Below are 23,721 nucleotides of genomic sequence, written 5' to 3' on the forward strand. Positions count from 1 at the left end.
CAATGTTGCATATCACCACAGTTTCTCATTATCGTTTCCTGCTTTCCTGCTGCATCTCCAGCTTTCCCCTCTCTACCCTTCAGAACCATATGCACCTTGCCCCCTACAAGTGGATCAGCAGATTGTAGTAAGCTGTCTGTGTGTGCAATAGTTGGAAATGGCTACTACTACTACCTAAAGCTCAAGATTGTACTGCTGTATTGCTGTATCTCATTCTGAAGGAAAATTGTCCCTACTGTGCTCAAGGAATGGGTAGTAACTGGCAAACTATTTTTATTGGGTTTCATATTTGATCTTTTCCCTTATTCATAAGTCCTGAAAAATATTATCATCAAATAGCTGCAAATACAGTTCCATGCTATGTATGTACTTTTGTGACACTAATTTTTCAGATATACAAGAATGTGTTAAGAAGGTAATTAAACAGTGTTTTATAGGGAGAGGTACTTCTTTCTAAGTGCTTTCTAAGCATCCCGTACTGGGAGAACAAGGATTGTAAAGACTTACAAAACATTCCTTGTATGTCATCCAAGTTGTGAATGTTTTCCAAAGATACAATCTTTTAGAGTCCATTTTCTGAGAGGAAGTTGTTGCAGTAACACCGTGTCTCCTATAACTAAGTGATGTTACATTTCTTGTCCTTTGAAGCATGACTTGCCTTTCCATAGCAAACTTAGTGGAAGCCCTCTGTTTCCATTAGTTGTGTTTCATCTGATCCCTAGTGCAGCCAGAGTTCACTGCAGCAGCTTTGAAAGGCTGTAACTTTGGAGAGATTCTTTGCTAGGCATGTCCTGGTTGGCAGTGAAATTCCTCAGTAGGAGTGACAGCCTCGCTGTCTTGAGCCCAAGCTTGCTGTTCTGGAGGTTGTATTACTGATAATTTCTTTAGAAACCAAACTTTGTGGCCAAACTAATTTTAGACTTGTAAAGGTGTCCTAAAAAATTGCTCAGTGACAAATAGTGAGGCTAAAAGGTATTTCAGGAAAACATCTAGTCCATCTCTGAAACACAGGCACAATTCACTGTAGTTGTGTCACTCCTGACATACCTTACATATCCTCGCACGTCTTCGGAAAAGGAGGCACCACAAACTCCCTGGTAGTCTGTGCCAATATTCGCTGCCCATTTCTAAGTGAAGCTTAGAAAAGCTTCACTGGTGTCTACCTGAATCTTTCTTACAGTGATATGAGCTCTTTATTTATTACCTGATCTCAGCGTGGTGGACAAAGTCACTCTCTTATTTTCAAAGGCCTTTTAAATCTGGAGACTTTTAAAATCATTCTTCTGCTAAGATTTGTTTTCTCCTTAGCAGAACAATTTTAATTATTATTGTTGTGCTTTCTGATTATTCTTGTTGCTCTCCTCTAAATTTTGTACAATTAGCACCTAGCCTGACTAAAACAGAACTGCATCATGCATCTAATCTGTTACTACATTCCAGTACAGTATTTGTTGCTTTGACACAAGTATGGCATTGCTTACTTAGTTCTGTTTAATATCTGCTATAAACCTTATTTCTTTTTCCATGGAACTGCACTAAGACACTTGTTCCTTACCCTGTCTTCCTATGCTGAATCTGTCTGCTTCAGAAAAGTAGTCAGCACTATCCATGTTGTGTAACAGCATCATTTTTTTTTACTAATGTAAAACCTGTACAAAATTGTAAACTTGTTCTCTGGTGTATGTGCAGTCCTTTCTATCCTAAAGTCTTCTGGAGAATCAGTGCACATTCTAATTCATCCTGTGCTAATATTTCATATTTTCATGTGATAAATATTATTGAGGATACTGCTCAGAAAAGACCTCTGGTATAACTGTACATTTGACTTTGCTTCACTGATAATTGCTTTAAAAGATACTTTCCCAACTGGCTTTGCACCTGTTCTGTTTGAATTTAAGCTGCCCTTTGTGGAAGAGAATACCTTATGAGACAGTGCCAAAGTCTTGCTAAAGTAAAGGTTTGAAAATCTACTGTTTCTTCCCTAATCTATCAGTGCTGCTGCTCAGTCATGGAAAGAAATTAGATCAGTGTGGCATGATTTGTTCTTGATTAATATATGTCACATGTGACTCATCTCCCTGTTCTTTTCCAGGTGCTACAAATGGATTTTTTCTAGGAAGACAAGTTAAGCTGACATGTCTGTAATTTTTCAGCACTTCCTTTTCACATTTTTCTGTATTCTGTGGCCTCCCCAGAGGTGGCTGCTGATACATCTGAGATGGCTGCATCCCTCTTCAAGTTTCAAAAAGCTTTCAAGTTGCCTGCATGAAATTCTGCAAACTCACCCAATTTAAAAATAGCTAATTTATGTAATATTTTCTCATCCATTCTTGTGGTTTCTCAGGCTGAGATTTTTGTCCTTTGACTCGAACAGTTATTATACTAGACACCCCTCTGCCAATAATTTTTCTAATGAACACAAAAAAGAAATAAAGAAAGCAATTGCTTCTGTCCTTCTTGAATCATCTGTCAATAGATTTCCCTCTGTTGAACTTTTGCAGATAAACTTTTTTATCTTCTTTATTACTAATGCACTTGTGGAATATTTTTTATAGCTCTTGACATTTCTTGGTGAATCTGTCTCATTTTATACCTTTGCTTTTCTTAATCTGTCCTCCATTATTCTATTTTCTAGGCTTGCATTTTTTCCTTTCTGTGTATTTCCTTCTTGCGTTTCACTGAAAAGGTGTTTCTTTAGCTAAGCTGAGTCTTTACTACACCTTTTAAATCTCTGCTATGATATATTATAAATGTGGTTAGCTTATTATTGTTTCTTTTAAGTAACTATTGTCTGCTCCAGAAATTTAGCTATCCGTATTATGGTTTTATGGAAATTTTAGTTCTTAGCCCATAGTTTCTGCTTTGATGTTCTTCCTGCTTCCTTCTGTTGAGTTCTGACACTAGATCATTTCATGATCACTTTGACCCAAGTTACCCTCTGTCTTTGCAGCTGTATTGATCAGAATCAAATGCAGGTGAACAAACCTTCCTGCTGCTTTCTGCAGATTCTTGTTCTGTGCCTTAGCTATTGCCTTGGGTTTTTTGTGCACTTTAGAGTTGAATCAGATTTATTCTAAATGCTCTTTTACTCTGTTTTGACTATGATGGGAGATTTCTTGGCAACTTTTCATCCATATTCATATTTTTTCACCTATTAGTTTTATGCATTTTTGTTTAGCTTAGTGGATACTGTTAGGAACAAAAATGTGCATTCATTTTTCACCAGTCTGTTGCTGTAAAAGTCTCTTACGTATTTTGTCTTATGCATTTTATCTCTCCTCTAAAATCTGTTATTGAAATCCAGAATCTAGATTGAGGATATTGTGCTCTATTGATTAAAAAAAAAATTTTAAGAATGCAGAATTTTAAAATAATTGTCATAATAACTTAAATGCTAATTTAGCCAACCATTTAAGTACATATTTACCTTCAGTCTCATTGAACTTGATGAGGACTTGAAATCCTTGTAAAAGAAAATAGAAGAAGTTATTAATACTCAGTGATATCTCTGATTTCATTGTTTATTTATATGCCTATTTGTTATTCAATGGGTTTTTTTGCATTAGTGGCATCTACCAAAAGATTATTGCTATTCTTAGCATACTTTAATTGCAGATGTAGACTGTCTAAAGCATGCTTCCAGAAACCAAGAAACACTGAGTGATGTTCTACTGCCCTTCTTATGGATAGAGACGTTTGTAATGTAAATAATGTTAAATAACGATTGACTTATTAATGAGAAAAATCGGGAATCCCAATGTAATTGTATTGATTTGCCTTTTCATATGCTTCTTGTAAGGTATGAGTAGAAATGAAAAAAACATTTGCATTGTTTTCCATATATACAGGCATCCCTATTAGGACTGTCTTCTCTTGATTTCTGTCGTGTGCTTCCCTTCTGTCATTTTCCCCTTCCCGGGTGACCTACACTCTCCTGGTGCATTCATAGCTCCCCACATTATTTGATTACTACAAGGACTTTGCCACATCATTAAAATCCCATGAGAGCTAACGAGCAGATACCCAGGTTCAGGAAGTGTCTCCCTGGCAGCCCAGCAGTGCCGGGGTGTGTTTGTTTCACTGTGCCTGCCGCCTGTACCTGCTGCCAGTACCTGTGGGAGGGATCGTGGCTGTGAGGGCTGGTGCTGGTGGGAGGCCTCTGTGTTTGGTGTGATTCCCACTCCCCCCCTCATGTCTACTGACGGCTCACACTGGAAAGAAGTTTGGGCCATGCTGTTAACTACCAGGAGCAGCATAGCAACAAAGCAAAATATCTTCCCAACGTTCTGAGGTGGCTGCTGAAATTTGATTTTGTTCTCCTTGGCTCCTTTCCTACTGTCCCTTAACCATCCACTTCCCTGTGTTGTGCCCTGTGCTTCCTGTCTCCCCTCTCCTTTCACCTGCTCCTCACACCTGTTTTCCACTTCTCTCATCCCTTTCTCTGCTTCTTTCATGTAGGGCCCTCATGGCCTTTGCTTCCATTGTAGAACCAAGTCACCTGCTTTACTCTTTTTCCTTCATCAGCCCCTTTGTGAAAGTCCTTACCCAGGTCCCAGCGGGCCCTTGCATTTCAGAGAGTGGTTCTAAGAGGGCTGCCAGCGAGGCCTGATGAGAGGTTAGAAAAGACAGACAGTGGGCACAGAGCTTTTGTTTCTTTCCTGCTTCATGTGCTGGCTGTGCTGTAAGGGAGTAGAGAGCTGAACAGAAAAGGTGCTGAAGGAGGAGAGAGTTTCTGTGGAGGGGAACTGTATGGCTGAGGCTGCCTCTGGAGAAATGCTGCTGTGCCCACTGCTGGCCCAGAGCTCGCTGTGCCACGTAGCCTCAGACCTGATGTGATGTTTGGCCATTGCACACTTCATTGGGACTTTAGAAAGTTTAACATGCATTTCTTTATTCATATGCCGTGTCACTTTTAGTTTGCTGAGCACTAAGAGCCAAATTTGTCTTTAGGGTGTCATCAGAGAGCTTTTTCTACTCATGTCCCCAGGGCAGAGGTTGAATTTACCTATCATTTTTTGTTTTTACAGCTTATTTGTTCAGTTTTCTACTTTAGCCTTTATTTTAATTTACTCCTCAACCTTTACAATTGTATTTAATTTCATTTTATTTTTCAGACACCTCTTATTGAACCTCACAACCCACATCGTCCTACTAAAACCATTACACAGGTAATAGGACATAGGTGTGCTCTAAAGCCAGGCTGCTAGAAAAATGGAAATTACTCCTATTTCCAACAGTGTGATGCATATCAGCTGAAGTGATGCTTTCTGTTAGATGTGATATGTATGTGAGACTTAAAATCCTGGATATATACTGCATTGCTCTGCATAAGTAAGCATCTGTGCAAGGAATTTTAATATAGGGTAAAGAGAACTTGTGTTTTGTTTTGCAGGAAGCAGTACAGAGATTGTGGGAAGCTTAAAATCTGTTTATCTTGGTCCCTTTCTTTCCCTTTCATGATCACCAAGGTTCCTTCAGAAAAGATCCTCAGAGCTGGAAAGATTTTGCGGAATACAATTCTATCCCGAGCCCCTCACATGATAAGAGATCGTAAATACCATCTGAAGACTTACAGGTGTGTGAGCTGATTGTATAGAGGTCTCTGAATTTTTATGCTTGCCATCCTCTGATTTGTTATTTATGCCTTACCATACTTGCAGGTCTCCAAAGGTCCGAAATTATTCTGTGATGCTATTTGAGTCTGGATGTTATGCAGTCTTTAATGGGCCTGGTAAATCTTTTCTGAAGTAATTTGACTGGAAATTGAGTCCATGATTGTGAACAGCATTCACATACAAAAACTCTTCTGAAGTTAATAGCATAGTTAGCTAGAATATTCTGCAAATATCAACTTAAAATGTAGATTCTGTATCTCTTTGTATATCAGTGAGAGACAATAGGAAAGCATATTAATATGTTACTGTACTGATTGCTACAGCAGTATTGCTCAGTGTGGAGTTTGGAAAATTCACCTGGTAAGAAACATTCCTTATTTAGATTTTCTATTCTATTTAGAATTAAATTTTTCAGTGTATTGCCAGGCTTTTTTATCTTCCTGCTGGTGGCAGCACTGTCTTGCTGAAGTGGAATAACAATGGCACTTGTAGAAGAGGAATCTGGCTTCAAGGACTCAAACTTAAGAAACAATCAATTTGTTTTAGTGTCTAATGTTTAAATTGAATGCCTAATGCATTGTTCAGAGTATATGTAAATAAAAATTAGTTTAAAATCTCTGACTGTCTTTTTCTAAATGGTAAGTCAATATATTGCTGATCTGCTTTTAAGTGAATTGTTTTTTCATATTTCATTCCAAAATGCATTTAATACAACGCAAAGTATTTTGAGCTTTTGACTTGATCTGGGAATATATCATGATATGACATTGCTCATTTTTCTAAAAGAACAAAAGAGCATATATGATAAATGAAGACCAATGCTGGTCAAAACAACTGTACCATTTTATGTTATACATAACTGGTAAAAACTGTAACTGCTTTGTCCTTCGGTTTTTTAAATACTGAATGCCAAGATTTAGATTCAGTCCAGCTGAGTGAAAGCTTCATTATCAAAATGGGATTTTAATTAGAAGAGCATTATTGAAGCTGAATTCGGTAATTTCAGTAGTATCTGTTTCCTTGGTCTCTGAAAGTGATGTAAGAAGGGTGGAACCATGAGAGGCTGGCTGGAAGAACTGACCAGATTCCTTTTTGTGATCGGTTACAGATCTGTAAGTTTTTGATCACATTGCTGTTTTGCTTCTGTTCTGCTGAGCTAGGGAGTGTTATGATAGGGCATTTTACTTAGTGATCACGTGCCTTTTTGAGGGTTTTTTTCCTCCCTTCTTTGGGTCTTCTTCAGAACTTGAGGCCTGCTGTGGTCTGCTTCTGGATCATTCAGGGAGCTACAAGGTGACCAGCACCTAGCCTGAGGGACTCAGAAGCTCTGAACTCCAATTTCACAAACACAGTGTGGCTGGAGTTGGGTTACAAACTGAGGAACCCTCATAGCATTCACTCTTCTGTGGAGGCTGTTTCTATTTGCAAAGATTTTACGTTGTTAAATGTCTTTTCATGCAGGATTCTGAGCATAAAAAGGGTGAAGCTTTTGCTGTCCCATGGTATACAGAGGTGGTTTCCTTTGAAATCTGGGTCTGAGGTTGCACTGGTGCAATGGGTTCTGTACAAGGTAGCACAGGGTTCCTCTGAACTTTGCATTTCCCAGAACTCTTGTTGTTCTGAGGTGATCCTCTCAAAACTTAATACCTTCACTGGTATTTCAAGTATAAATGCCTAATTCGTTTTATGTTTTCTGTAGGGATATTGGATTAAGGTTATACAGAGTTTAAGAACTGTTCTTGGTAGGCACTCTGTGTGGTCTCTCACTTGGCTAACTCCCTTTTAATTTCTGTTTATTTGCCCTTCAGGCAATGCTGTGTGGGGACAGAACTGGTCGACTGGATGATGCAGCAAAGTCCTTGTGTCCATTCACGAACCCAGGCTGTTGGCATGTGGCAAGTATTGCTGGAAGAAGGTGTTCTTAACCATGGTAAGATAAAGAAAATTACCATATTGACTAAAACATAGGCAACGTATGATACCAGTGCCTCTGTAGATCCCTTTCATGAAAAAGAAAGGGATTATGACCTCAAAAGAAATGCTGTCCATTCCTAAGTGTAAGTACAACACACAGACATGAATTTTGCTACCAGTGCACCTTTTAACTTAAGAGAATTCTGAAAAATAAACAAACCGTTTATAATGAAAACTCTATATTTAGGAGGAAAATAGTTTGTGGTTATATTGCAAGAGCTGAATAGCACTCAGGCCAAAACCAACAGATGTGTTACCATACAGGAAAATTATGTTCCAAATCAAAGATTTGGAGCATTCTGAAGTGAATGTGAGCATTTGTGCTTGCTCAGATTTATAATTTTTGAATGATTTTCAGTGATTTTTGCTAACATTGGTTTCCAAATTCATCACTTCAAATATTCCAGCACAGAAGTCTGGCATTTTGTTACTTTTCTGTCTGTATTTTACATTGACTTTCAGTTTACATTTGGCAGGATTTACTTGGTAACAGGATATTACAGCCCTCAAAAGGGTAGCTTTCTAAAGCAATATTCATATTTGACACTCTGCACGTACAGTTTTACCAAGTTAAGAAGAGCAGCTCTATGTTGTGCTTCCTATATCCCAGGAAGAAATTCCCACAGTGAGAAGACAGATTGTTTCTACTGCTTTCTTACCCTGAGGGCTCTAGCTTTAATTCCTGCCACATATTCCCTTGAACTCCCAGGGGCAAGCTGTTGCAAGCTACATCACAGTATCCAACTCAACACAACACTCTGGCTTTCTTGTAAGATCAGGGGTTTGTCCTTCACCATATCATAGCTTCTCTTTAGAAGTCTTCTCTTGATAGTCTTCCCAGTAAGCACTTCTGCCAGGACACAGGTCAGTGCCCCTGGGATTATATCTTGATGATGTGTATTACTGGAACATCAATAAGAGTTTAGCCCTGCCTGGAAAATGTAGGACGAGGTGTTCATGCTAAAGAACAACTCTTAGAAATTCATGACATAGCCATTTCCCCAGTGTGAATTGGTTGCTTAGGTGAAACGGTTTGAAAAAAATAAGAACAAAATCAAATCTAGGAAGAAAAACATCTGTGTGTATACATACATACCCACAACACATGTGTAAAAGCCTTTTGGAAAATACTCGTAGTGCACAATTTAAGTCTTACCCTCTGAGATACATAATTTGGACATACATAAGAAATTAAAGGTGTTTCATACTTTTGAAGTTTCTCTGTAATTTCCTTTTCCTTCTTGACTAATATATCTGTGGCATGTATGATGTTACCTAGATTTCTACAAGGTTAGTTTTAATGAGGAGAGCCTAGTGTTTGATTTGTTACGTTGTTTTCAGTGGATCAGGAACACCACTTTCAAGACAAATACTTATTTTATCGATTTTTGGATGACGAGCGTGAAGATGCTCCTTTGCCAACTGAGGAAGAGAAGAAGGAATGTGATGAGGAGCTCCAGGACACGATGCTTCTCCTGTCACAGATTGGGCCAGATGCTCATATGAGGATGCTTCTCAGGAAACCGTAAGTAGATCAATGAGTTAATATTATACCTGTGCCTTCCTGGTGACATGGAAAAAATAGAAATCTGCTTTTGTTATCAGGCATCCTCTGGCCAGTTATTTCACCTTAGTGGCTGTTTTTTCAACCTCTAAAGTTTTAAAGTCTGTATTAAGTAATTCCCTGTACTTACTAATGCTTAGCAGTTGAACTGTATGTTGAGAATGGCCACGAATGTCATCATACTCACCTTGAGAAAAATGCTGCATTATAAGTTTTTACTTCATTTCTGAGTGTCCTCAAAAGTAAGTTTCAGGTAATAGAACAGTTCTGTTAACACTTTCTTTGTAGACATGCCATTCAACTAACTATGCTGCTTTCAGTTCTTGTGAGAGACCGATAGGATGGCAGCAAAGCACATACCTTTCAATTACAGTCATCAGTGGCAGCCATTAATTAGGTTCATCCTTGGTAGAACTTTTGGCCTGTTGTAGTTTGCTAGTAAGGTGTGAAATGTGGCTCTGTGGGTTTATTTATCCATTCTCATTGTTATAAAATCAATGCATTTTTAAAAAATGCTTTCTGTGCCTGGGCCACAGAGGATGTCTGCCCAGCCTTTTCACAGCTGTCAGATCATGTCCTCTTACTGACCAGCTGGATAACCATCCTTTCAGCACTACATTCTGGTCACACTGAAAGCTGTGCTAAAGGCAGCTTTATAGTCACTTCAAAGCAACCAGTATAAACTCTGTTTGACCCTCCACTGAAGGCAACCTCTTCACTATGCGGGTTTAGTGTTTAGGGGCCACTGAAGACATATTTTACTGCTAATTAAGAGCACTGAGAATAATAACAACTTAAGGTCATCTTCTGAAGATTTAAGTGTCAGTTCAAGAAACTACACAAAGCTGGAGCTTTTGAGGCCATGGAAAAGTTTCTTTGCTATGGGATAGGATTGGGCCCTGCCTACAGTATAAGAACATTTTTTGTACTAAAAGTGTTTGCTCCTCTTCTGTTTTTCTCTGTATCCTTTCTCTGCTCCATTCTTGCTCCTTTGTTGTCTGTTTAGATGGTAAGCTCATTTAGATGTCACTTTTCAAAAAACTTTGTAAAACACTGAATTTATTTCAGAAAGTACCAGTCAGATACTGGTGCTTATAAAAACAGGTAGCACTGCCATGCAGCCATAGTTTTAAAAGTATAAATTCTCTTTCCTCTATTTATAAGAAGTCTATTCAGACACTCACACAAAATACATAGACAAACCAGAGCCTTAAAACCATAACTTACCATAGACAAACCATAAACCCTTAAGGTGTCATGGAAGTGAGGTGCTTTCTTCTCACAGATGCCCTGTGCATTCTCCACTGAGCAGCAAAAGAGGGCTCCTTGTGTCCACGAGCAGCAGAGTCAGTAGGAGAATGGGTGCAGTGCTGTGTGTGCTGTGACCCTGCACTATCCCCTTTGCCTTGGGCTGACTGAGCAGGTTGGCTCTTGGAGAACTGCCCCCTTACATTATCACAGCTTTTGTCTGCCTGATGCAGTTGATTTCCATCATGACTTTCAGAGCCACCAGTATAAGCTTACCCTTGCAGGATAAATTTTGATTATCATCTGCACTTCTTGCAGAGAGCTGGAAGGCTGGAATGAGGTTGTGGAAAGTACTGCTCTCCTCCCTGTGTTGTCACTTGCACAGCACCAACAGAAAGAATATTCATAGGAGATTATTCATGTAATATACTGAGGGGAAAGAGGTTTTCTCAAGACTGACAGCTATCTGACATCTGTCCTTATCCCTGTCCCTGAAAGTGCTTATTTTCACTGCCCTTTGCTCATGGAAGCAAGCTTGTACTGTCAGGCACCATATTAACTACTGTTCCAGTATTCAGTTTACATGCATTATGATTTTGTTAGCTGAAAATCCACCCTGGCTTGTGCTGTATCAAAGCTGTTAAAATCTCCATGAACACTCAAGAGTCCTGCTAGTTTTGACTAGACACTGTTACAGCTGTCAAAAGTTCAAGGAATTTTCAGGGCTTCAGAGACACTGGCTCTAGCTGACCCATGGTTTTCAAACCAACACAGCTGTATTTTATAATAGCCACCATTTCCAGAAAGGTTGCAGAACTCAGATAATTACCCTGAAAGAAATAAGACAATATTCTTTGATGAGAAGATTACTTTGAGAATTTGATTGTATAATGAAGCTGTTGCTTTGAAAGGTACTTTCTATTGTTCAAAATCTGAAAATCTCTAGCAAAAAGTGTCACTTGTTTTGACAGCTGACTTAAAAAATTCTCTGTTTATTACATTAACTGCAGCATTTTAACTGTCAAACTGTGAAAGAATGTTCTGTAGTTTAAAAAACAGAATAGAGCTCAGGGAAATTTTTGGCAGCCTCTTGTTGCTATTGGGTGGTTTTTTTTTTTCTTTGGAAATACATACACTGTGAATGGGAAAATAGGTTTTTGTGAAGTAGCAAACACAGCTCCCTGCTCCTTATAATGCCTGGAGCACAGGCACAGACCTTGAGCAAGTCTCTGGAAAAAACATGGTAGAATTGAAGCTCTTCCTTACAAGTTTCAATCCCCTAGTATGAAAATACATCCTGAAAACATTTTCTAGTTATTTTATTTTAATGGTGTTAATCTGTAGATAACTTCATGGTAAACCCTAATTAAATAGCATGCTATAATACAAAGATAAATGCCGTAATAACAGGAGTCTTTAAAGGGAGAATTATATAACACTATTTAACTATTAACTATTAACTATTTAAGACTATTTATATTCTTTTTAATACTCTAGGCTGCAGTAGTTGAGCAGTATGACTGAAACAATAAATCTGTCATATATTCTTGGTGGCTTCACTCAACAAATTTCTTTCTGAGTACAAAGAGTTTGATTCTACATGTGATCAGTAATCACATTTTAGCATCACTTGCAGAAGTAGGCTCAGTAGGATGCTAGGGGAAGGAAGTCAAAATAAATCCAAACATGGTAAACATCAAAAATAATTTATAATAAAATAACAATTCAATTGGTGTTCTTGTAGCTTCTTGAAGGTCTTACAAAAATTAAGCAAGATGTATTTATTCTCTTGTTCTTTTTTTAAAATTTACTTAGGTATTCCACCCAGCAGTGAATAATTAGAACCATACTAGATTTCTCCATAAAGATTGTATTAAGTTCCATAGCCCTTAGTAGAGTTTCCTGCCAATGGTATTTAATAAACTAAATATTATTCTTAGGACAGGAAGTACAGATTATTTTTGCACAGATCAATTTACAGATATTTTGGCGTATTATATATGGTAAATGTTTTTTATGGTGTTAATCAAGGGGCACCGATGCAAGTACAAAAATTACATAATTAGCTTCTCTGCTAGAGTAACTGAACATATATTCAGTTTCATACTCAGACACATGTAGTGGGTAAAATTATTTATTTCTCCTGTATATCCTTTATGACAATTGAAGCCAAAAGTTGTACTCTGGAAATATATGCTTATTTGATGCATAAATGTAGTGTTATGTGTTCTCTTGCCCTTTCCCTTGTTCTTATTATCTGAGAATTTTCTGGTTAGCTGTATAATAAAAATAATCAATGATATTGCTTGCATGTACATGGTTTATCAATGGCAATGTACTATATTATTGTCAACATCCTAGTCACAGAGGAGCTCAGTGTCTCTGACCTTGATAAATTCTCCAAACACTTTTATTGATCACTTAATGTCACCTGAGTTTTTCTGTCCATTAGTGTCTAGCCTCATTCTCTACCTATTCCATTTATTATCCTGTCTATAACCAGCTATTGCTGTTAGAATGTGTCCCCTGCAGAAACTAGGTCTTTACACAGCAGGATCCTACAAATCAACATCAGTGGGTCACCACACAGGTTTAACAGAAGCAGTGGTGCCTAATATCTCTCCATGTGACATCTGCAGAAGCAGAAGTAAAGACTGGGTACAGCCACTCTAGATTGTCTGTGCTCCCAGTGTGCTAACACAGGAGGCAAATGGACATACCCACTGCAAGAAGAGTGTACCCTTTTGTCTTGACAGAGATCACAGGCAGTAACACTTTATCCTTTTAGATTTTAGTTTCATGTAGAAATTTGTTAATTTGTTGCACTGTCTTCCCTTTTCCAGACACGCTGGTTTTGCAAGCATGTGGTAAAATCAGTTGTTACTTCCAGTGGGAAGTATTATTTGTTAAGATTCCGACTTTGTGTTTCTTAAATCTCTCGTGAAAGGTATCTTTGTTTTGGCTTAATTTTATTCTGTACTTAATTAAACTGCTACTGCCCCACAGAAGTTACTAGGCAGCCTTACAATTTCAAGCCAGATTTAGAAATAGTAAAGAGTATTTTGAGTCACTAGAGGGCATAGCAGTACCAAACAAGTTTCTGTTTCTTCTGTATCAATTTATTCCATTCTGTAGGAGAAAAGAATAGTTTGTACCAGAATATTTTTTGCTTAAATTGGTCTTTAATCCAGATAATAAATTCATGTCATTGGTAAGTGAAGAATGGGTGAAATATATAGCATACTTAGAGGGTATAGTCGTCTTTACATTTTCTATTACTTTTTCAGTACTTCCTTCATCCAAAAGAAGTCTTCATCAAACTTCTTTTGCAAAAAGATGTGATATATATAATCCAGAGTAACACAATTGCTGCATACTCTCTCTACTTCACACGTGAACCAGGAGGTGATGAGGCAGATGTTTCCCTGTATGACATTCCTGATCCCTTCTAGATGCTAGAATCTCCTCTAATATTGACCTTTTAGGAGGAAAATTATCAGAAAGGTTGATTGTGACATTTATTTTAGAGCTGTGCAAAGATTTAGCTTTGCTGTTAATTATTTTGATACCACACATTGCAGGCAGTGGGGTTTGGAACTATCCTGTTCTTGATGTGAGCATATAAACCTCCTTTGAGACTTCTGCCCCTAGACTGGTTTACCAGTATCCCCTTTAATCACTTCCTAAATTTTCCCTTTCTACCTTCTTATTACTAGGTTGCTCTTTTCTTCTGTTCGTGGCCTGTCGATTTAGTTACTAATATTCTGCTTTTTCCAGATCTGAAATATATTATTTGAAAGGCCTTAGTGCCATAAAATTAACAAGGGATGATGCTTTAAAATTTTTTTTTACGTGTGTGTATGTAACTCCAATGCACTGTCTGAAATTATATCACAAGAGAATTTGTCCTTTTAGAAAATAAAGTTGCATTGGACATTTTAACTGAAGACAATCTTATGAGTGGAGAAAATAGTGGGAGTCACTCACAAGTTCCTGCAGCGCCTTTTCCTGGGTATTGTTCATTAGATCCTCCAAAGCATCTGATACGCTGCAGTCCTCAGAGTATTTTGGTCTTTCTTTAGCAGTCATAAACTTCCCAGTGTGTAAACCACAGAAATGCAACTTCAGTCACAGTGGCAGCCTTATTTCTCCTTGTGCTATAGGATTATTCCTTCATCAGCATATGCTTTTTACTAATAGCCACTTCTATTTTTCAGTGAGAGAAGTTGAAGCTACTGGGTGTTTCTTTCTTACCTATGGCTAAACAACAGCACTCAGCATTAACTTCATGCCCACTGTTTACTCTCCTCCAAGATGCTGCTTCTTCCAATCTTTTCAGCAGAAATTCACAACCCCCTTAAAAAACACCACTACTGTCTGTTACAATTAGTTCTGCATGTAAAATATGGTGCAGATCCCACAGTCAGGAGTCCTTTTGAAAGAAATAGATTATGTACCATTTATGATTTATCTGAGCTTCTTATGTAAAGGACACTTGACTTCACCAGAAAAGTTGCCTAATCAGGATCTCTCTAAAGTGGTTGCCATGGATGCTGCTTGGTGCCATTTGGGTTCTTTCATAGCACTTCCATCCTTTATCCAGTCAGAACCATCGTTCAGTCCTTGTTTAGTGAGGATGTAGCCTTCAGCAGTCAGTACGATGGTATTTTGTGTTGTTTCATACTTCTCTGAACACTAATTCTGGGTGTTTATTGAATTTTGCTGTTCTCTCTATAGGCCCGGACAGAGAACCGTAGATGACTTAGAAATTATATATGAAGAACTTCTTCACATAAAAGCCTTATCTCATCTTTCTACCACAGTAAGTATTTTAAAAATATCACTCACCACCAAATGGGAATTTTGACTTCTGGTGCTTTATTAGAATTGGAGCACCTACAACCCTTTCCATTCATACTTGCCTTGCAAAGAAGTTATTTCCACCTGTGAGGACCACCCAAGTGCTATGCAGGTGTAGGTTGTCTTTTGGATATCAGATATGATTATTTTCATATGTTTCTGCACAGCCCCTATCTGACTTGGCAGAGGTGCCTCTGTCTGGGTCCATATCCATATCAGACTTCAAAATAAGATTCATGCAATCTTACCTGACACCTGAGACTGTGGCACCACTGAATTTTGCAGAATAGCTGTCTGATTTCTGGACTATAAGAAGTCTTGGCTTGAGCCAGTTAGACAGAGGCATTACACAGTGCAGAAAAACATACTGTGCAGTGCTGGCTGCTTGGAGCTTGGTCACTGAGTGAAGGAAACTTCATCAGACACCTCTCTTGAGTGGGTAAGAACAGTGCAGAGGACCAAGAATAATAAATTAAGGGGAGAAAATGCAACTGTTTAATATCTCACCCTTGACACACCGTGTAGACACCTGAATCAAGCTAAACAGGACTTTATATGGTAGCAGAAATATGTGGGTACTTTCAGAAAAAAAAAATGAAGACAGCCAGAAAGTAGATTTAGGTTTGTTTTAAAGCTTCTTTGGAATTTCTTGGTATTTTCAATAATTGTCAGCTAGCTTGGACAGATGCAGCTAATTCTTTCTGTAATACAGTTTAACATAGTGCTCCATGCAACCTTGCTGCACCTGAGCAATGCTTTTCTAAAAGAATGTACATCCAGAGCTGGTAGCTGAACTAGGAGGGAAGAGCTAGCCAAAATCCTTAAGCATCTCTGAGATGTAGAAAAAAAGTATTTAAAGAAAGACTTCCGTAAGATCCAGAAACAACCCTTTTCAAATCATACAGCAGCAACTACCCAAGATGGACACACACTGAGAGTGGGGAACACTGTTGATATTATAGACATAATTAAGAACAAAAAAATCTGAAACAAAATATTTCCAGCGCAGAAGAAATCAGACATGAGGTCAGAATCCCCAGCAAGTATCATATAGAACAAGTACGGGAAATGATACAAACTGCAGGAGATAGTTGTTTCCATGCTTGTAATAAAAAATTGGAAATGCCAGCCTATTATATGCAGCACGAACTAAAGCAGAGAACACAAATCATGACTAGGTTAGAGGAAACCTTCAGAGGAACAATAGACAACATTGCTTCTGTGAACCAGAAGATTAATGGTCAATCGACTTGAAAGCAAATAGAATGCTTATTCATTTTAAGCAGAGCATAATTCCTGAAGTAATAAATTTTCTAGCTATGCTATGAGCAGCAGGAAGTAAAATGTATAAAACTGAAGTCGTGCGGTGGTGAACTAATCCCTGCTGGAGAAGCCTGTGAAGTTAATGTATGAATGAAAAACAATTATATAATACAGTATTAAAACCAACTCAAATTCTTGGTTTCATCAAAAGGATTCATTCACTGCATAGGCAAATGACTGAAACAACTGAAAACATCTGAGGACATACATGGATAGGAACTCTCTACGATGTGCAAAACAGTTCTAGTGGGGTTGTATTTCCCATCCTTATGAAAGTGTCATTGCCTTCAGCAGAGGTTATAAAAGAGTTGGGTGAGCAAATTGTTATATAAATCATAGGCCTGTAAGTGCATTCCCTGGTCAGTGCACTAAAAAAACCTGTCCAGATATCAATATGTATCCTTCTTGGGGTCACAGCCTCAGTGGACAAACACAGAGCAACTAACATCATCTACCTAGACCTGTGCAAAGCATTCCCCATGACATTCTAAACTCCAAACAATACCGATTTGATGGATGGCCCACTGGTTGGATAAGTAACTGGCTGGATGCTTGCATCCAAAGGGTTGTGATCAATGGCTCAGTGTCCAAATGGAGACACGTGACAGGTGATGTTCCTTAAGGGTCAGTATTTGGACCAGTGCTGTTTAACATCTTTGTCAGTGACATGGGCAGTGGAATTGAGTGCATCCTCAGCAAGTTTGCTGACAACACCAAACTGTGTGAAGTCAACATGCTAGAGGGAAGGGATGGCATTCAGAGGGACCTTGACAGGCTCGAGAAGTGAGCTTGTGTGAACTGCATGAAGTTCAGCAAGGCCAAGTGCAAGGTTCTGCACCTGAGTCAAGGCAATCATATGCACAGATACAGGTTGGGAGAAGAAAGGATTGAGGGCAGCCTTGAGAAGGAAGAAGGACTGGGGGATGATGGTGTACCAGAAAGTTAAAATGAGCCATCAGTGTGCAGTTGCAGCCCAAAAAGCCAACTATGTCCTGGACTGCATCAAAAGAAGCACAGACAGCCGGTCACAGGAGGTGATTCTCCCCCTCTGCTCTGCTCTTGTGAGACCCCACCTGGAGTACTGTGTGCAGTTCTGGAGTTCTCAGCATAAGGACATAGAGCTCTATGAGCATGTCCAGAGGAGAGCAGCAAAAATGATCAGAGGGCTGGAGCACCTCCACTGTGAAGACAGGCTGAGGAAGTTGGGGTTGTTCAGCCTGGAGAAGAAGAGGCTCCAAGGTGACCTTATAGTGGCTTTCCAATATCTGAGGAACAGATACAAGAAAGCTGGGGTAGGGCTTTTTGCATGAGTGTATAGAGACAGGACAATGGGTAAAACTTGAAGAGGGGAGGTTTAGATTAAACATTAGGAAAAAATTCTTTCCTGTGAGGTTTGTGAAGCACTGGAACAAGTTGCCAGGGACACTGCATATGCCCCCTTCCTGAAAGTATTCAAGGCCAGGTTGGGAGGGGCCTTGAGCAACCTCATCTAGTGGTAGGGGTCCCTGCCCATAGCAGGAGGGGTGGAAATAGATGATTTTTAAAGTGATTTTCAACCCTAGCCATTCTGTGATTCTATAATTCTTCTCCCGACTGCAAACAGGGGGAGCTTTATGCTGGCTGTCAGGAAGTTCTGGGAGAGGTGACTGGTGCGGGACATTTATGCTTGGTGCCTGAGCAAAACATTGGTGGGTGCCTTTAGGACATCACAGTCTGAATTCATCAACCCATCTAAGGAGATGCAGCCATGAGATTCATCTGATTTTTGTCCAGAATTTGAGAGTTCCTCCTCAAGTTTATCTTCATGGCTGGAAATTTTTTGTCAATTTAAACAGTTGGAGGAATGCTGTGAAAATACCAGTACTAAATGTATGTTGGAGTGAGCTTTAGATCTGTACCATTTGGCATGACACAGTACTAACTCTCATGGATTGTCACCAGCTGAGATTCTCTGAAAAGAGGAATCCCACTGCTTAGAAATGGGCCTCCAAGTCCTTGGAGACTTGCAGGTGTATGAAGAGAGATGTAAGCACATAGGAAAACTCAGGATAATATGAGGTTCCTGGTGCTGCTCCTATTTTGTGAAAGTAACACTAACAGTGCCTACCATGAGAAAAAGTGGTTGTAACCAGTGTCTCACTAGAGGCAACTGCCCAGTCTGTCGTAAGAGCTGATCACACCAGAGCAATACAAACCCAACAAGGATCAGGCTGACCCCAAGGGCAGTGTCACGATCTCCAGTTCCTGGAAGAGGTAGTGAGCTGGATGTTTTGTCTTGGAAGCTGTCAGGCAGAGAGGGACCTCAGCAGGTCCAGATGGCTGTGCCTCGCAGCTCAACTCAGCAGAAGTGACAAGACTTAAGTCAGTAAGGGGAAGGATATTGATTTCTCGGGGAATGACAGGAGTACTGCAAATACCCATGAAGTAACTGACAATTGCTAGCTATTTTCTGTAATAGATTAGCTATTGCCATTTGAAATTTTCCATCATGTTAATTGTTAATGATGGTTTCATATATGTGTGTATGAAGAAAGATGTGGAGACCTATATCTTAAGGATACCCTTGTGTGAGCTGTTTGGAGCCAGGAAATGTAGAGACTCATGTTCTGTAAAGCCTGTCAGTAGAATGTAGGACATCAAGTGAACCAAACCATGATTTGTGAGTGTGACTCTGAGTGAGTGTTGTATGATGCAGAGGGAGGGAAACTAGTGACTGGGGTATGTTATGTGACTTCGTCTCGCCACGAAGAGTATGATAAATATAAGAACAATTATTTCCCTGTCTCTGTTTTAAGGTAAAGCGAGAATTAGCTGGTGTCCTCATTTTTGAGTCACATCCCAAAGCAGGAACGGTCTGTAAGTAAATGTCAGATCTTCTTTCTCATCTGTGGCATGAACATTTAAATTCTAAATGTTTACATGACAAGAGCAAAACTTGGATACATGCTTCAAACTTGACTGGCAGTCAGTGTTTAAAACCTAGGGTAATAGGTGTTGGCTTAGTCTGTTGCCAATTGCAGGAACAGTACCAAAGTTATTATTGGATGCATATACTTTTAAAATGTAGGTGTGCTTTTATCCAGAATTTTGAGTTAGACCAATCTCTATTAAAAATGTATTTTAATGGTATCCTTGTATTAAAAAATATTGCTGCACAAAATAAAGGATTTAAAATGTTGGATTACTCAGACCTAATACACTGAGAAGTTTTAGCAAATGTGTGTCAAATTCACAGCCAATAGAGAATTAGGTTAAAGCATGGCACTACTGGTAGGATCCCAATCTGTGTGTTGATTAGTAATTGATAAACTGACGTATCAATAAAGTAGTCCTTGCAGTTGTGAAAGCAACTTTCATTTAAGTGTAATAAAATAACTACTATATGGGTGAAACCTCAAGGGAATTGCTTTTAAAATCATAGTATGCTCTTTTTCAAGGTAGACATTAATATGACTTTGGTAAAGTTACCTTGAATTTTATCGAGTACAGAATCTGGCTAGTTTTATCTTTTGAATAACTATATTCTCACCATTACATCTTTTCTCTCCCTTGTAGTATTTAATCAAGGAGAAGAAGGTACTTCTTGGTACATTATCCTAAAGGGATCAGTAAACGTAGTCATCTATGGCAAGGTATTTTTTTCAGAAGTCTTTTTTTATGATTCTGATTATTGAAATTGTAAGAGTAAACTTTGAAGGAATAGAATTTAATTTAGAGCAAAATTGGTTTGTCTGAGGAAACAAATTGAATGTAATTTTATTAGGAAATGATCCAGTGGTTTCACTGATTATACTTCCAGTTGATTGCTTTATAATTTTGGGATAAATCACACACTTTCTGAATGTAATTCAGCAGTTACATCAGTGTCTAGTATTTAGGACAGTATGTAGGACAAAGTAATTTGTGGGAACTTGGTGAATTGCCAGACTTCTGTCTTATGGGGGTATTTGCCCTGTCCCTTTACCACCATTTTCTCTTGCACTTGTATGACTAAATTTTCTCAGGCACATCAGGCATGTCTGACAGAAGCACTGCTTTGTGACTGGTGGTTCCCAGGTTGGATGAACCTCTCGAAAATTTATGCCCACTCTTCATTTTAATTAAGCTATAGACTATAAAGCATCTGTATTAAATTTCCAGTTTGAGAGAGATTTCTGAAGGCAAAGAATGGGATTCTGGTAAATAGCAATTTCTTCAATCTTCAGAACCCCCTGCTTGCCTATTGGTTTCTCATTTGGTGACTGAGAATCCACCATTCTGAACACCAAACATTTCACCAAAATCTAGCATTGAGGTCCCATTGCTAAGTGTATTCCTAAGTAACCTTTATTTAGCTACATATTTTATACCTTTTGGTGGGCCAGATCCGCTGTTACTATAAACTGGAATAAGTGGAGTACTGCTGATTTACACCAGTTGAAGATGTGGTGGTATGTGTTATTTCTACAAACTAGAGTTTATTTTTTGGGCCTCTTTAAATTTAAACTGAACAACTCAACAACTTTCTTCAGTAGGGCTAGAAGAGTCCTTCAAGCTGAATGTAATTTCAGAGAACAAGCCAATTCTTTTCTATTCTTGCCTTTCTTTAGTAATAGTAATAAGCAGCTATCAAGTATTGTTTCCTAGTCATTATTTTGGCTGTTGATTTCCTGCCAAATAGATTTGTTTTGGTATTTGATTGCGGAGTCCAATGTTTGTACAAGGACTTCCAATAAAAGCCAGAGTAATGATGGGTTTCTTCATGTAAATGTTTTCCTCTGTGCAGGGTGTGGTATGTACTCTACACGAAGGAGATGATTTTGGCAAGTTAGCGCTTGTGAATGATGCTCCCAGAGCAGCATCCATTGTTCTGCGTGAAGACAACTGCCACTTCTTGAGAGTAGACAAGGAGGACTTCAACAGGATTCTTAGGGTAAGAGTGGGAAGGGCCGCCCTGACAGCATGATAACACAACTTGCAAACTTTTCTAGCATCTGTCTTATTCCTATGGACATACTGATATTGGTAATCGTGTTTGAACCGTCCATAATTGCAGAACAGAGATGTGACAGTCTAGAACTAAATTAAGAATACATTCATCATCTTTCCTCTTTTTCTGTTCCTGGCTCAGTCATGAAAATGGGACCAAATGAAGTCTTTTGTCTCTCAGTTTTCTGTGGTCTAGAATTTGCCAAGTGCTCAGTTTTTTCTTAAGCTGTCCAGGATTTCTGAGTGATCTTCCATCCAAATACTGAATTGTACATGATCACCTGTTCTCCCATGTTGGTCAGTATCAAGTACACTAAGCTCAATAGATTCAAGGCATAAGCAAGTGTCAAATTAAATAAGCTACAGGTAAATACACAAACTTCTTTAACAGAGAGCTCTAGAAAGATTCCCAGACTAATTTTACAGTTTTTCACATTAGGGCAAATGTGTTCCAAACTCCATCTGTAATTCTGTAAATACAGGCTGATACAGCCAAAATCAGTATGATCCTGTGTTTGGCTGTATATGTGCCAATACTGCAGCAATAAATCCATTCCAGAGTACTGTGCTAGAAAAGTGACATGAGATTGTGTTTAATGTGCAAAACGGAACCTGGATCCTATTGGCAGTAAGGTTAGGTTGGCCATGGAGACTCTCAGCTGGTTTAGTTTTGGTATGCACTTCAAAGAAGATCAAAGTCCATAGTCTTACTGATTTTCATCTGTGTTATTTGAATACATATTATGTTCTTTTTTTCTTTTTCTACTATGATCTCATAGTAGTAAATGAAAAATTTACTGACAGTTTACTAAGGTAAGACTTACCATTATAAAGTGCCATTCTCTTTTTTTTTTTTAAAGACAACAGTCAGATTATAAATAATATTGTTCATACACAAATAAGGGTAGGGGTAGACATTACATTACCTATAGAGAGTTTGGGAGGGTCTCTGGTTTTTTGGCAAACTTTTTTTCCTTTGCCAAAGCCAGAGACTTTTGACATGGTTCTACCTCTATTCCCACTCACAATTCTCAGCCCACTTCCCTCAGTTCCAGTGTTTCTCTTTCCATTCTGCCTGTGAGAAAAGCAGAATAAAGATAGATAAATTCAGGGGAAAAGAACCAACCCCAGAGACTTTTGTGTTTGAAAGTTGTGCACTTTTTCAGAGAAACGAGTCAGTCAAGTTGGGTACAATTACATTATTAAATGTAACTTGTCTTGCAGGATGTGGAAGCAAATACAGTAAGACTCAAGGAACATGACCAAGATGTCTTGGTGTTGGAGAAGATCCCAGCAGGAAGCAGAGTTTCTGCTCAAGGAAATTCACAGCCTCAGCACAAGTATGTTCTCATTCATTAGTGCAAATGTCAGACAATTATTAACCTTTAAATATGGTATTATTATCCAAACAATAGCATATCCTCCCATCCTGTGGCAGAATGCAGTGCATATACATTTTTCCTTTTTTTTAATCACCAGATGATCACTTGCCCCCCATACTGGATAATATATCAATTTCCACCAGTAAACCCATTCTATGTCTTTACACAATAATTCTCTAAAAGATTTCACTGTAAATACTTATCTCATGTAATAGCTTCTAAATAGACTGCACATGGAGAATGCTGAAACCCTATTAAGCTGGACAACTGTGTAGAAGACGTGAAAGAAATACATTGTTTTATTGTTAAGTACAAATATTTTCACTTTGGGTTTTGAGGTCTGGATTCTAATAAGAGTTTGCTAGGTACAATTTATATACAAAACAAAGATCTTGTGCGATGAAAGTCACACAGCTTATCTTACAGAATAGGTTTGTTCTGTAATAACAATATTCATTATATTTTCTTTACTTTCTTACTGAAAAGGAAAAAGTACAATTCTGTTTGGATACTACTGTGATAAGAGTAGAGTGAGGCTATTATGATTCCAAATGTTAGTAAAACCCCTAAAGACTTTTTAAATGTGTTATTTGCAAATGGATGAACAATTTTCTTCAGAAACGCTCAAACAACTCCAGCAAAATAAGCACAAAGAAGTTTTACTCTTTTCTTTATGTTTTCACAAAGAATGGGCTATTTACTGAGAGATATTTCTCATTTAGTTTTTATCTGATCTGGTATTTCCTATACCTATTTTATCTACATAACTGAATATAAAGATTTGTAA

The 23,721-nt window shown here is 38.4% G+C and overlaps 1 protein-coding gene across 1 annotated transcript in view; it reads left to right on the forward strand.

The window, feature by feature from the left end:
* Positions 1-23,721, forward strand: part of RAPGEF4 (Rap guanine nucleotide exchange factor 4) — a 146,876-nt gene that overhangs the window by 85,937 nt on the left and 37,218 nt on the right. Inside the window, exons 7-15 of the mRNA XM_030454028.1 lie at positions 5,115-5,168; positions 5,469-5,575; positions 7,424-7,545; positions 8,931-9,114; positions 15,139-15,223; positions 19,380-19,440; positions 20,140-20,216; positions 21,350-21,496; positions 22,777-22,892. Coding sequence (XP_030309888.1) covers positions 5,115-5,168; positions 5,469-5,575; positions 7,424-7,545; positions 8,931-9,114; positions 15,139-15,223; positions 19,380-19,440; positions 20,140-20,216; positions 21,350-21,496; positions 22,777-22,892 — 953 coding nt within the window. The remainder of the gene's footprint in view (positions 1-5,114; positions 5,169-5,468; positions 5,576-7,423; positions 7,546-8,930; positions 9,115-15,138; positions 15,224-19,379; positions 19,441-20,139; positions 20,217-21,349; positions 21,497-22,776; positions 22,893-23,721) is intronic.

Source organism: Calypte anna, chromosome 7 (genome assembly GCF_003957555.1).
Source record: "Calypte anna isolate BGI_N300 chromosome 7, bCalAnn1_v1.p, whole genome shotgun sequence".
NCBI classification, from domain to species: Eukaryota; Metazoa; Chordata; class Aves; order Apodiformes; family Trochilidae; genus Calypte; species Calypte anna.